This window comes from Mytilus trossulus, chromosome 11 (assembly GCF_036588685.1).
Source record: "Mytilus trossulus isolate FHL-02 chromosome 11, PNRI_Mtr1.1.1.hap1, whole genome shotgun sequence".
NCBI lineage: Eukaryota > Metazoa > Mollusca > Bivalvia > Mytilida > Mytilidae > Mytilus > Mytilus trossulus.
The window spans coordinates 44,681,195-44,695,657 of NC_086383.1; the positions used below are offsets into that span (position 1 = coordinate 44,681,195).

The 14,463-nt window shown below is 32.2% G+C and overlaps 2 protein-coding genes across 2 annotated transcripts; both read right to left on the reverse strand.

The window, feature by feature from the left end:
* Positions 1-3,134: 3,134 nt before the first annotated feature.
* On the reverse strand, positions 3,135-6,807 carry LOC134690405 (toll-like receptor 13). Its single transcript, XM_063550375.1, has 2 exons — positions 6,750-6,807; positions 3,135-5,409 (listed from the first exon to the last, which is right to left on the reverse strand). Exons 1-2 carry the CDS (start codon positions 6,756-6,758, stop codon positions 3,286-3,288), a joined length of 2,133 nt encoding a protein of 710 aa, XP_063406445.1. The 5' UTR covers positions 6,759-6,807; the 3' UTR covers positions 3,135-3,285.
* A 1,672-nt stretch (positions 6,808-8,479) lies between these two features.
* On the reverse strand, positions 8,480-13,836 carry LOC134690081 (uncharacterized). Its single transcript, XM_063550056.1, has 4 exons — positions 12,869-13,836; positions 11,757-12,709; positions 9,195-11,510; positions 8,480-8,487 (listed from the first exon to the last, which is right to left on the reverse strand). The coding sequence occupies exons 1-4, from the start codon at positions 13,834-13,836 to the stop codon at positions 8,480-8,482; spliced, it is 4,245 nt and encodes a 1,414-aa protein (XP_063406126.1).
* Between the last annotated feature and the right edge of the window lie 627 nt (positions 13,837-14,463).

Sequence of the window (14,463 nt, forward strand, 5' to 3'; positions counted from 1 at the left end):
GTGATGAATACCTAACGGTTTTTGTATGCATGGCAGCAAGTCATTAATAGAGACATCATGCAGAGAGGGTGATGTATAATGACGATGGCCATGACTACGTCTACGTCGAGGAGTCGAGTTGAAAATATTCATCACATTCACCGAGTTACACGAAGGACTAGATAGAATACCTATACCATCAATTTTGTCATTGCAGCCATACGGTGTTGCAGTTCCCAATTGTCTAATCCAGTAGTCTTCTTTTTGTCTACGGAGAGTCGTTGAAAGATTAGGATTGTTCGAGCTATGGTATATTTTTTCAATAATTCGAACTGTCATAGAAACGATGGAATGATCGGGCTGATTGAAATGCTGGTATAGAATGTCGTTAGCATTGAGGTTAATGTCTGATCTATGACCGCACATACGTTTGTTTAGCCTTCCTTTCGTTTCACCGACGTATACCAAGCCGCAAAGGTTGCACTCTAATCCGTAGACGACATTTATCGATTTACAATTCAGATCATCGTAACTTCTGGTAAAATATGACTTCTTGGTCAAATTGCTAGTGAATTCAGCATCTGTAATTAAAATAGCACAAGTTTTGCAGCCTTTGGTCTCACATTTTGAAATGCGACAGTGTTGTACTGTGTCATCAAAAACCAAAATGTCTTTAAGGAGAACTGAACAAGGCTGTATATGTGTAATATTGCTGTTGTCACTAGGACGATGATCTGAATGAGTCGTGTTTGGGTTATTTGTCATGTCTGGTGATGAGGGGACACCTGCCGTATTAGACGACACCGTGTCCATGGTGACGTCTGTTTCGGACCTTTTTATACTGGGCGACGTCCGAGCCAGTTTCCTGTTAGTTCTTCGTAAGTTCATGCAATTGTAGTTTTGCTACTGGGCGGATGATGTCCTCGGGGACAAAATGTCCACCAGCAGAGACATCGACCCAGTGGTAATAAAAGAGGGACGAAAGACACCAAAGGGACAGTCAAACTCGTAAATGTAAAACAAACTGATTTTTGATTGAGTTAAGTCTGCTAATTGATATTTTATCGTATGTTTTTATATGTTGTGATGTTATGCTATTGTTTCAGAAAAAGGGAGAAGGTTTGGGCCCATTAAAACGTTTAATCCCACTGCAAATGTTTGCACCTGTCCTAAGTCAGGAATCTGATGTACAGAAGTTGTCGTTTGTTTATGTAATATATACATGTTTCTCGTTTCTCGTTTTGTTTATATAGATTAGACCGTTGGTTTTCCCGTTTGAATGGTTTTACACTAGTAATTTTGGGGCCCTTTATAGCTTGTTGTTCGGTGTGAGCCAAGGCTCCGTGTTGAAGGCCGTACTTTAACCTATAATGGTTTAATTTTTAAATTGTTATTTGGATGGAGAGTTGTCTCATTGGCACTCACACCACATCTTCCTATATCTATTGACAACGCCATGAAACATGCGTTATTCATTTTAGAAATGTTCATGTTTTTAAGACATTTCATTACTGAGAAATCTTTATTTGTGTACTATTTGCATACAAATAATGAAATTTTCATTTTTGTTTTTTCCTGAATAGCCATATGATTGTTTCGTGACGATATGCATGCTCCGTATGTACTTACGTGAAGAAATTCATGTTCCGTATTTACTTTCTTGAATAAATTCATATTTGTCCAGGAGTTGATTTTATAAGAAAAGTTTAAAAAACAAAGTTTTCGTTACCACGAATTACTTAAAACATTGACTAAATGCTTCCTTAAATATAAAGAAATTGTCTCATTTGCAATCATACCACATCGTCTTATTATTATTTTGTATAAAAATTCTTAATACGGAACACTGAATGATGCATTTGATTTAATGTTTTCAATCCCGCAGTATTCTATTTCATACAAGTACAAATTCCTCCCAAGATATTTGCATCAATAAGTAATGTGACTTCGACGTAACATTATATAAATAACACATAGCTGAGAGGGTGATAGAGCAGATTGGTACGCCGAGAAAACATTGTCAACCGCGGCGAAGCCAAGGTTGACAATGCCTTTTCGAGGGGTTCTAATCTGCTCTATCACCCTCTCAGCTATGTGTTATTTAATTTATTATACTGAATGTCCTATCATTATTGGCTTTTACAGATTACTTTTATTTTAAAAGTATTTTCTATGACGTCACGTTCATAACAACGTTACGGGCATTAGAAAAAAACCAACAAAAGTCAAGCAAGATTCATTGTTCTTTGAATTATCGATTTCTGATTGGTCTAGACGAGAGGGTAACATTCAAAAAAATTGTCACCCGCTCAGCTATATGATAGAGTAAATTGACACCCTCGGCTTAGCCAATCAAAATATGGCATTTTAACGTGAAGTATAATAAAATATAATGTTTGGAACAATGATGACGAATTTTATGAACCTCTTGTGTTCTTGTGCTATCCCTTTCATTTATAACGTTCCAGCCATCTAAACCAATAGACCACTTTCGAGTTCATCCGTCACCGGAAAAAACTCGTCAATTATACGCACCTTTATGACGTCATTTACCAGATAGAGGGGGTCGCCTGTATCCCTGCACTATTTACGTTCATCAAGCGTCTTAGTGATCGTCATTGTGTAGGATAAACTAGAAATAATGGTTGTTATGTAGGTACTTAATGACAATTCCCTAATGACAGCAGTGCTGGTTGTCAATTTTGAGAATTCAATTTGCCGAATAATTCGTACAGTATAGAATTATAGTTTTCCAACCACTCGCTCAACATTGGAATGGAAGTGACGACGCCCCTAAACGCACAAATGACGGTGATAAAGGCGCGTATAATTGACGAGTTTTTATCCGGTGACGGATGAACTCGAAAGTGGTCTATTGTTTTGATTTAATTGAACAATATTTTTATACTTCTGATCGTCGTTAATTGTTTTGTATCTGAGAGAATTTGTAATATTTCACGTTCATACTGATATTATGTATATTTTCCAGACCATATGAGTATTTGGACCGTACGCGTACGGTCCGGACCGTATACGTTTACTCGTACGGTCCGACCATACGCATGCGGTCGGGCCGTATGAGTATACGCGTATGGTCCAGTACGAGCTGACCATACATGTTATTAGATCACATGGGTTAAATTTAAACAAATTAACATTAATCACAATCTTTATTTTTAGTTTTACTAATTATTATTATTACATCTCTATTTTTGAAAGTAAAATTTCATTTGAAGAATATTGTGATCAGATTAAGGATAGAAAATGCATTGTTCGTATTGTTCCTAACCGGAAACTTGGTGTGTATTACTTTTCACGTTCATGAAATATTTTTGTCAAATTTAACCAAAATGTTTCCTCATCATACTCCTTTTTAGGAAATTTCATGTAAACGGCAGAGTTGACAAATGCTCGCAAACTCGAAGTCATTTCTTCTTTAGGAACGTCTTCTACCACCAAACTAATTAATGCATCCGATTCTCTATTAAGGAATTTCTCCTGTGCCACTCTACATTCAAACAAACACCAATTACTTTGAACCATATCACGAGATATAACAAGTATAACTCTTCTGCTCTCAGACATTTTTTCAATAATATTATCAACAAATACTTTTCCAGCTTCGAAGTTACGGTCTCTAATACATAGTGGTAATGATGCCTCTTTTTCAATTTTGTCCAAAAGCTTGTGTCGAATCCATGTGATATCCTCATCACAATAGATGACATATCCTTCATATATGTAGTTTTGTGTTTCTTCATTCGAAATCAGCGCAAATCCTTTCTTTTTCACACGGAAGAGGTATAACCAATACCTTATATGCCAACGCAATCTAAATACTATACTTAACACTATGACGAAAACAATACCAAACACAGATAGAGATGTCACAACTGCTGTAAAAACTTCATTGTCTTTCCGATTACATTCGACAGAACTAGGTAATGAATCTTTTATCAATCGACCAGTCTTACTCAATGGTGTTTTACATTGATAGTTAGAAGGAAAATCTTCAAACACAAAGTTTTTATTTCGTAGCCAATTTCGAAACCATAAATTTTCGCACGTACAAGCAAATGGATTACTTGCCAGTGAAAAAGTTCTTAAATTTCTCAATGAGGTCATAGGAAAAAGTATTTCATTCACAACTGATATAGTATTATCTGACAACATCAGGGTGTGTATCGCCGTTTCGTTTCCAAACACTTTATATCCATTCCAGGTTGAGATTTTGTTGTGTTTCATTGAAACAATTTCTAAGTACGGAAGTTTAAAAAAGAGATCTGTGGGTATGTTTTGTATATGACATTCGTCTAAGTAAAGAAATTTCAACCTTTTCAAAGGTAATAACATTTTTCGCAAAATTGGCGTTGACTGGAAAACGTTTCGATTCAGTATTAATGACTTCATTTGTGGATTATAGCGGAAAATTTCATTTGGGTCAAATTGGTAAAGACTATCATTTGTAAATTTAAAATTATTATCTCCAAAGTTAAGGTTTTCTAATTTGCTGTTTCGAAATGCTTGTTTCCCAATTCTTCTGAAATTCTTTCTTAAAAATCCAAGATGAAGATACTTGAGGGATATGAGTTCGGAAAATGTATTATCTAAAATTTCGTTAAACGGGTTACCACCTAACGATAAAATTTCTAGCGTTTTCAAACATTTGAAAATATTGTTAACACTCATGATCAAATTGTACATAAGATTCAAACGCTTGAGATTTGGGAAAAAACACATCATGTCGTTTACAAAAAACTTTCTACCTATATTAATGCGATTTGTATTCAAATCGAGAAGTTTCAAATTTGGAAAAAATCCAGTCTGAATAGACGAAATCATTCCTCCTCCAACCAAAAACGTTTCTAATTGAGGTAAATTTTCACTTAAAAATGACATATTCAAATGTGTTAAGTTATTGATATACATATCCAACCTTCTGATATTGAATCGAGAGAGTGACAGATATACATCAGTTGGTTCATCACTCCATAAAAGATAGTTTAAACGAATAGTATGAAAATGTACAGAACTAATTCGAGCTAATGCTGCTGCTACTATTCTTGATGATAAAGGGTTTCTACTAAGATTCAAGTCAAGAACGTATTTCAAACGCGTGAAAGAATCGTCGTTAATGTGGGTTATATGACACGAACTTAACGACAAGAAGATAAGTTCAAGATGTTCTAAAGGTTCAAAAGTTGATACGCTTATGCTCTTGAGAAAATTGCGATCAAAATCAAGTTTCTTGATATACGTTGGTAAAACTGGAATATATGTCAGGTTTGCACGGATGCATGAAGCTTCCGCTGTTTCCTTAACACAGGTACAGGCAATTGTTCTAGGACATATTTCGCTGTGTAAGAGACTATTACATGTTGACAATAGGAACAATATGCAACCAATTGCAACACATCTCATCTTATTTGTCTGAAAATAAGATTTGTTTTATTTTTACTAACAACATATCATTTGTAGTCAAAATACAAATACATGTAACAACAAAAAGGTGATAAATATGAGCATCGAACCTAAATATTCTATTTGATTGTTACTATGTAGACAATATAATTTGTACGACTTTCTCGCGAGATATTTACTACGCCAAGCGGAATGGAATTCAAAACACAAATAATACAAGTAACATACGCAATTCTTAGAAAACATTAAGAATTGATTTTAAGTTCTCTTGAACAAATGTTTTTTTGGCTTTTGTAATAATACACTGATAGAACGTAATTGGTTAGAGCTTAAAATTTACGAATTCAAGTCTTTCAGGATTAGATTTGTAATTTCCTCATTCTATTATAAGTAATTTACAGATTAATGATAGAAAAATGCCTTCGTCGGTTCGAACTCAATACTGATTAAAATCAGTTCACTGGTAGATTGTTAAAATGTACTACTACTCTCTCTCTCTCTCTCTCTCTCTCTCTCTCTCTCTCTCTCTCTCTCTCTCTCTGTTCACTGGTAGATTGTTAAAATGTACTACTACTCTCTCTCTCTCTCTCTCTCTCTCTCTCTCTCTCTCTCTCTCTCTCTCTCTCTCTCTCTCTCTCTCTCTCTCTCTCTCTCTCTCTCTCTCAATCAAAGAAGCTTGCCTATGACGTATAAGAACCGAAACAGGTAAAGTGCTATGCAACCAAAAAAGACTTTTAAATAATAGCCAAGTTCATCTGAGGCCAATTTTGCCTGAGGGAAAAGAAACAATTAAAAAAGGTATGATACAAATCATAACTACTGTCTACCTTTGGTGACTGATACTCAACCAACAACCCTATCGACCCAATGCAATACAAAAATGAAAATAATATACTTTCTTCATCTTATGCCTCCGAAATGCTTTTCTGGATATATATAAAAACACGAAGATGTGTTATGATTGCCAATTAGACAACTCTACACCAGAGACCAAATGACACAGAAATTAACAACTATAGGTCACCATACGGTCTTCAACAATGCGTAAAAATCATACCGCAAAGTCAGCTGTAAAAGTCCCCGAAATAAAAATCCAAGCGAGAAAACTTACAGCCTTATTTATGTATAAAATAATGAATGAAAAAGAAATATGACATACAGAAACAAATGACAACCACTGAATTACAGGCTTCTGAGTTAAGTTTCCCATACATTATTTATAATAAATATTTCGAGACATATGGTTCGTGCGTTCAGGAATATATTCCATACATTTAAACTTAATTGTAAGACAAAACAAATAACATGATAGAATATTATTTAAATTGAAAGATAAAGAATACAATTACCTTTTTCATGAAAATAATTTTAGATCATGTTAAAGCAACTTCATCTGCTCTATTCGACTTAAAAGAACAATTATTTCCTTGATAAGGACATTTGACTAAAATAGAATTCTCATCTTACACTTAACTTCATCCGGATACTTGTTAATGCACTTTATATTGAATTAAATTTTTAATACTTTTCGTTTTTCAAAAATTTGAATGAAATTTTGAACCTACTCTTATTTTCAATGACTTTGTGAACATAATCTATAAAGTTGTTGTGTGTACCCTTACCAGCGTTTACAGGTTTAATAAACCAAATAAAAGTATAACATTTCAATTAACGTATACATTTATAAACCATGTAAACGTACTGTTGCATGCTTGGTAGTTAGTTTAGTTTTGTACATGTGTTATACAAAGAAAAACATTACAACACATTACAAACAGCAGGTTTAATCATCTTGTATACTTAACCAATTGCTAGTCTGCAGATTGATGGGTTGTTTCCAATATGATTTGATGGAGTTTAATAATCTACTAGAAGACGTCAGCGAAATCTCGGGATGTAAATTGAAAGTAAATGACTAATCAAAAATTGCATTGTCAAAAATTAAAACAACACCTTTTAAAGTTCATACGTCCAAAGCGCTTTTCCGGATTTACCTTCATCAGGAACTCTCAAAGCCGAATATTTGAATGCCAAGGATGCAATAGGAACCGAAACAGCTGAAGAGCTTTGAACTTTAGCAAAAAACTACCAATAGTTTTTCCTTATTCTTTAGAAGTGAATGATCTTTTTGCCAAGTTCAATTTATATATTTTGTTATGAAATCAATGTCTTAAAATTAGTTTATTTTATAATTGTATTTTAAAACTTCGTGTAGTGATGTTCTGCGTTGTTTTTGTTACTGGATTTTAGTCGGATCTTGATTTTCTCTGTGTGCTTTTGTTTGAGGTTTTATATGAGACACAATGTACAATAAATGAACTGATTCTGATTTTCGGAGTCATTATAAGAAGAGTTAATTGTGTGTTCCGAATTCTACAAACATGGAAATATTTGTACAAACTAAAAATTTGTAATATACCGGTATGTCAAATTGTGAAAAAAAAATGAAGAAAATGCACGTTATATTTCATTTATGTGATCGCCTTATAATTATTTCGCCCAATTTCATTGAACAATACTTCAATGGAATCTTATTCAATCTACCATAGAAAACTATGAAAAACGAGACTATTTTAATTTCGAAATTATAAATCCCCCCCACCTTTGCAGCAACGTATCAACTTCACCTGTATATGGGATATGCATTTCCCAACTCATTCGGCATGCATGCAAGAGCTTGCAGCTACTACTGAGACTTAATGAAAAAGTAAAATAACAAATTCAAAACGTATATCCCTATTCAATGGCAAAATTAAAAGCTTAAACACATCAAACGAATGGAAAACAACTGGCATAATCCTGACTTGGAACATACATTTACTAATGTATAAAATGGTGGATTAAACCTGGTTTTATAGCTAGCTAAACCTCTCACTCGTATGACAGTCGCATAAAATTCCATTATATTGACAACAATGTGTGAACAAAACAAACAGACATAATAAGTAAAAATGTCAAAAATAGGGATACAGTGGTCAACATGGTGTCTTCAACCTATGCCAACATTTTAAAATATATATTCAACCTACATGTATGCCTACAAACAAAATACAATAGGTGTTGTTATTATAATGAATTATTAATAACCTGTTAAATACAGTCAGTATTTTTAAGCATTAAAACTTACTCCTACTGAATTAAACAACACCAGTGAAATACTGATTAATATAAATGTTGATATATGAAAAAAAGATAAAAATATTACAATAAAACACTCTCTTTTAGTAAAATACTTCCAAAATTTTGTTGTTCTAGACATGCAATTAAAAAAAAATTTAAAAAAAATGAAGGAATAAATAAAAATTATAAAAATTAAAAAGAATTGAATAAGAAAAAAAATTATTCATGATTTTTTTAATATACTAATACAAGATTTCCCCACTTATTACTTGTTGCTGAGTGACCAAGCTAAGCAGTGTATTTAGAATGTACTTAGGTGAGGTTTTTGAATTTTTGTCAGATATTCAGACTCCTTGCTTTTTTTCTCTACGTTATATATATATCTTTATTCTGACAAACCTTCGTAAATACAATGGTATACAGAAGTTACATGTAATAAATAACACAGTTATAAATTAGAGAAAACATAATATGTACACTATTTACAAATACATGTATAAGTTGAGTTTAGCCAGGAGAACACACACATGAATTAATATGCCTTATAAATGTACATAGCTTTTTTAAATATGATTGTTTTTTCATATTCATTATTTCCTTAAATTTAATTATATTTGGATAATCAATATACTTTTTAGCGATATACTTTTGTCTTTCTATAGCCATAAATTTACACTTCATTACATAGTGGAATTCATCTCCAAGATCTTTTAAGTCACATAGTTCGCATATTCTTTTATCTCTCTGAATTTTTTTCCATCTTCCACTTTCTATAGGTAATCTGTGGTTAATGAGTCTAAATTGACACAAAGTATAAATATCACGGGGTTCCAAAATGTCTAAATACTTTTCGAATCCGAAAAGTTCCTTAAAAAGGCGATAATTTAATGTTTTTGAGCTCGTTTGAATATCTGAGTACCATGTTTGTTTAAATTGATCTTGGAGAGATGTTCTTACAACAGTCTTTAACCAAATTTCATTTACACAAGTTTGAGATAACCATACATAAGATAAACCAGTTTCATTAAGGATAAATTCTATACATTTCATCCAATAAAGTTTAACATTATTTCCATGATATAAACTAAACATTAATTTGTATGCAATTGCTGATAATTTACTGGGTTTGCTAAAAATCAGTTTCGCCCAGTATGAAATCATGCGAACCTTGATATCTAAACTAATAGGATAACGTCCTAGTTCTCCATATATAACACAATTCGGGGTAGAAGATTTAAGATGTAGTAGAAGTTTACAAAATTTCAAATGAACCCTTTCTAATATATCATTATTTCCAAATCCCCAAATTTCACAGCCATAAAGTAAAACAGGTTTAACCAATTTATCAAATAAATCTAATTGACAGCTTATGGATAAGCCATGCTTTCTCCCCTTTTTGATAACTTCATACATGGCTCTCGTCGCCTTTTCTGCGAGATGCTTCTTGTTTGCTTTAAATGAGCCATTTTTTGAGAAATAAATCCCAAGATAATTAAACTCATTTACAATTTCTAAATCAGTATTACCATAATTAAATTTCAGATCAGCAGGTTGTCTACCATTGCAAAAAATCATGATTTTAGTCTTATCTACATTGACTTTCATTTTCCAAACATCACAATATGATTCGAATTTTTCTAATAACAAATTAAGTTCTGTGGCTGATTCAGCCATTAATACAATATCGTCTGCGTAAAGAATTGCAAACAGTTTAACATATATATCTAGTTCGTCTTCTAGGGCATCTGATATAGTTTTTAAGCCTATCAAATTCCCTTTACAAAAGTAATCTTCCAAATCGTTCAAAAAAAGCGAAAAAAGAAAAGGGGATAAATTCTCCCCTTGGCGTAGACCAATGTTACTTGGAAAATAATCAGATTTTTCACCATTGTATGACAGGCATGATTTTATATCAGCATACATGTTATGAATAATCTTATACATATAACCATTAATATTATTTACTAACATCTTATACCATAAAGCATCTCTAGTCACTGTGTCAAATGCTTTCTCAAAATCGACAAAAGCACAGAACATTTTTTTCTTTTTTAATTTCAAAATTTCAAAAAAAGAGTGTAATGTAAAGATACAATCACAAGTTGAGTAACCATTTCGAAATCCACACTGATTTTCATTGAGTAGTAAAACTTCATCAGAGAATTTTGCAAGTCTATTACTTAAAATAGCTGTAAATAATTTACCCATACAACTTACAATAGTAATGGGTCTATAGTTTTTAGGATCAAACTTATTGCCTTTGTTTTTATAAAATGGCTTAATCGTTCCAATCACCCAAGATACTGGTACTATTCCAGTTCTAAAAATCAGGTTAAACAATGCAGCATAAACATCAATAAAAAAATCACCAGAAGTCTTAATATATTCGTTAATAATCATATCATCACCACAAGCTTTGTTATTTTTTAAATTCTTAATACATTTTAATATTTCTTCTTTCGTAATTGGACTATTCAAATTATCATTCAGTTCACTCATCAAATTTGTATCATTTGTTGGCAAGTCAATTGGATCTGAGTTACCTGAGTTTAGCTCTTTGAAAAAGTTGAGTAAATCCTCAAAATCAATATTCGGTTGTTTTGAATGTTCGCGTTGGTTCAAAATTTTCCAATACTCTTTGGTGTTTTGAGATCTAAGATTTTTTAATTTTCGAGCCATATCTTTTTTATGTTTTTTAATAGCCTTGTCCATGACCTTTTTATATCTTTTCTCAGATTCTTTTACTTTATTAGATAATAAAGGCGAAGGCCTCGCCTTAAGCTTGCGCTTAAATTTCCTATAATTCTGTCTCTCAAATTTACACTCAAGGTTAAACCAAGGTTTATCTCCCTTGATTTTGTATGCTCGTTTTTTCGGCTTGTCTGATCTTGTTCCTAAAGTTTCCCTTGCGGATTCTATTAGGATTAATCCGATCTCATCCACAAAAGAGTGTATCATGTCATCATTAATACTTTCCAAATTAACATTTACTAAATCATGTAATAAACTGTCTAGTTTTTCAAAATTTAAATTCTCTCTAAATTCAGGTTTCTTTTCGTGATCCCATTTATTAATTTTTTTATTTGGTTGGCTAGTAAAATTATTCTGTTCAATGCTTTCTTTTACAAATTGATTACAATTCAAACATATAAACAATGGACAATGTACATCTGAATACAAATGCGAAAATTCTAAAACGTCTTAACTAATAATGTTTTTAATAAAATTAACATTACATAAGCAGTAGTCTACTACACTTGCATTTCTACAGGTAAATTTTCCAGCTATATCAGTAGCTAGTCTTCCATTCATAATAAATAAACTGTTACATTTACATAACTCAAGTAATTGATTACCGTAACGGTTTTTTCCTTTGTCCATACTATTACGATCTATAGGTATATTAAAAAGGTTAAGGTTACATACATCATTAAAAGATACACATTCTAACTCATTACTTTTATCATTTTCGTCAATAAAAATATAATCTTTCTCACTGGCCGTGCGGGCGTTAAAATCCCCGACCATAAATATATTGTCATATTTGGATGAGAGTTCTAGGTACTCGCTTTCAATTTCACCGAAAGCATCAGGTGACGAATAAGCAGTGTATTCTGGTGGTATGTACACAACACCGAGAATAACAACCCCATCTTTAAATAATCTTGAAATCTTACACCACAGAACAAATTTACTATTTGTCTCAATTACTTGAATACAGTCAGAAATATTTTCCCTAAACCCGAGTACAATACCACCGGATTTCACTCTAGATATCTTACGTCTATTTTTTGCTTTTATCTTATATCCCGGTATACAAATTCCATCCATATCGTCAGTTTTGGACTCAACAAAGCATAAAATTTCATGTTTTTGTAATAAAGTTTCGAATTCTGGGTATTGTAACTTATGTTTTAATCCACAACAATTAATGTAAATGATATTTATGTTTTGAATATTTGTGGCTTTTGCCTGAGACTGATATAAAGATTCACTGCTAGGAGCATTTGGATTCTCATCATCTAAAATATTTGCATTTTCAATCTCAACATTTACATGAAATATCATATTAATCTGATCATATATTTCATCAGTACATGTATTACCCCCTACAGGTATATTACTAGGTGTTATATCTATTGTATTATAATCATTAGTACATAAGTTTATAACATTATATTGTTGCCCACTAAATATATTACAATCAGTCACACCATTTATTAGATTACTGTTTTCAATATGAACATCATTGGCACTTATATTTACATTGTCAATTTCTATACATTTAACACCAGATTCATGACTTGACTTCAAAGTGTTTAGGTGGTGCACTCCTTGGCGCTCCTACCATCTTGAAGGGGTTGAGCTCGTGCGAGGCCGTTTTGTGGATCTGCGATCTCCTTGTGAGTTTGGCGTCGAGTGTTCGTTTCCAGGTGTGGTATCGTTACGTTCTTCTGGGTGTACTTGGCGATCAAATGTGTCGATGTCATCATGTATCTCGTACAGTTCATTGTCGATATAGAGTCGGTCGCGAACAAGTTTCACATTTCTTCTATTGTACTTTGCTTCCTTCATGATTGGATACAATTTTTTCCTTCTGTCTTCTATTTCTTTCGGAAACTGCTGTTTGATACCATACCTAGTATTGTGTAACCTGTAAGCATTTTCTAGTACATACTGCAAATCGGCTTGATATAGAAATCGTGCGACGATTGGTCTCATACAACGCTGACTTCGTCCAAAACGATGGACATTACCAAATTCAATTTGGTAATCAATACCAATTTCAGTATGGAGGAAACCTCGGAGAAGTTCTTCGGTGTTTTCATCTCTTATTCCATAAAGACCAGTAAAGATGAGATTGTTCTTCATAGACCGACAAGATAAGTCAAGCACTCTTTCCTTGAGATTCTCTAGTTCATCTTGGCAGTTACATTCAGTGGAAGTTCTACATTGTGACTTTATTTCAGAAATGTCTTTGGAAACCTTATTTATGCTTGATTTGGTTTTGTCAATTTCACTGGAATTCTTGTCATTGAGGCTCTTGTTTTTATCACATTGAGATTTTAGGTTATCGAATAAATTTCCTACTCCTTGTATGTTGTTTTCAAGTTCGGTTATTTTGCCTTGACATGTTTGTAAGCCTTTTTCGTTTGTAATAACTCTACTTGTCAGAGATGTAATAATATTTTTTATTTCTCCAAATTTGTCAATGCCTTTTTCGACCGACTGTAATCTTTTATCAGGGTAAAAACAATTGCTCGATAACATCCATTTTCTTTTTATACAAGACTTCAATAGCTCACGAAAAGTCATTTATTAAGAATTAAGCAGATTCTAGATTTTTTTCTTTCCGATTTGAAACCATATAATACCAATACAAATATAAGGATAAAGTCTGAATTAGCATTTTCTCTCCTTTAGAAAAAAAAAATATATATATATATTTCAAGAAGGAGTTTCATAGCCTATCAATATTTTTAAGCTTATTTTGTCCCTTAAAAATGCTCTACTGACTTAAAGTTTAAATTTTAAATTCTTGATTTTTCTTTTAATTTCACCTTAGTACATCCTTAAATCTGATTATATATATATACATGTATACATCTGACATATATCTAAATTTGAATTTCATGTCATTCTGATGTCAGTATTTACGAAATATATGTATTAGTACAATAGAATTCATGGAAAGGTAGAATAAAGCACTTTTGTAATAAGTAAAACAAATATATACAAAACACAATTATAAATACTGAACTGTGAAAAATTACACTTTCAATATGAAGCAGATTTTAAATAGGGCTATATTCATTATTTCCATGCATTTGATGTGCTTCTACTTTTAAAAAATATCAAATATTTTCATCATATATCATGTATATTGTATTATATTCACATGCTAATGGTATATCCTGAAAATGCATGAAATAGTTGCCTCTA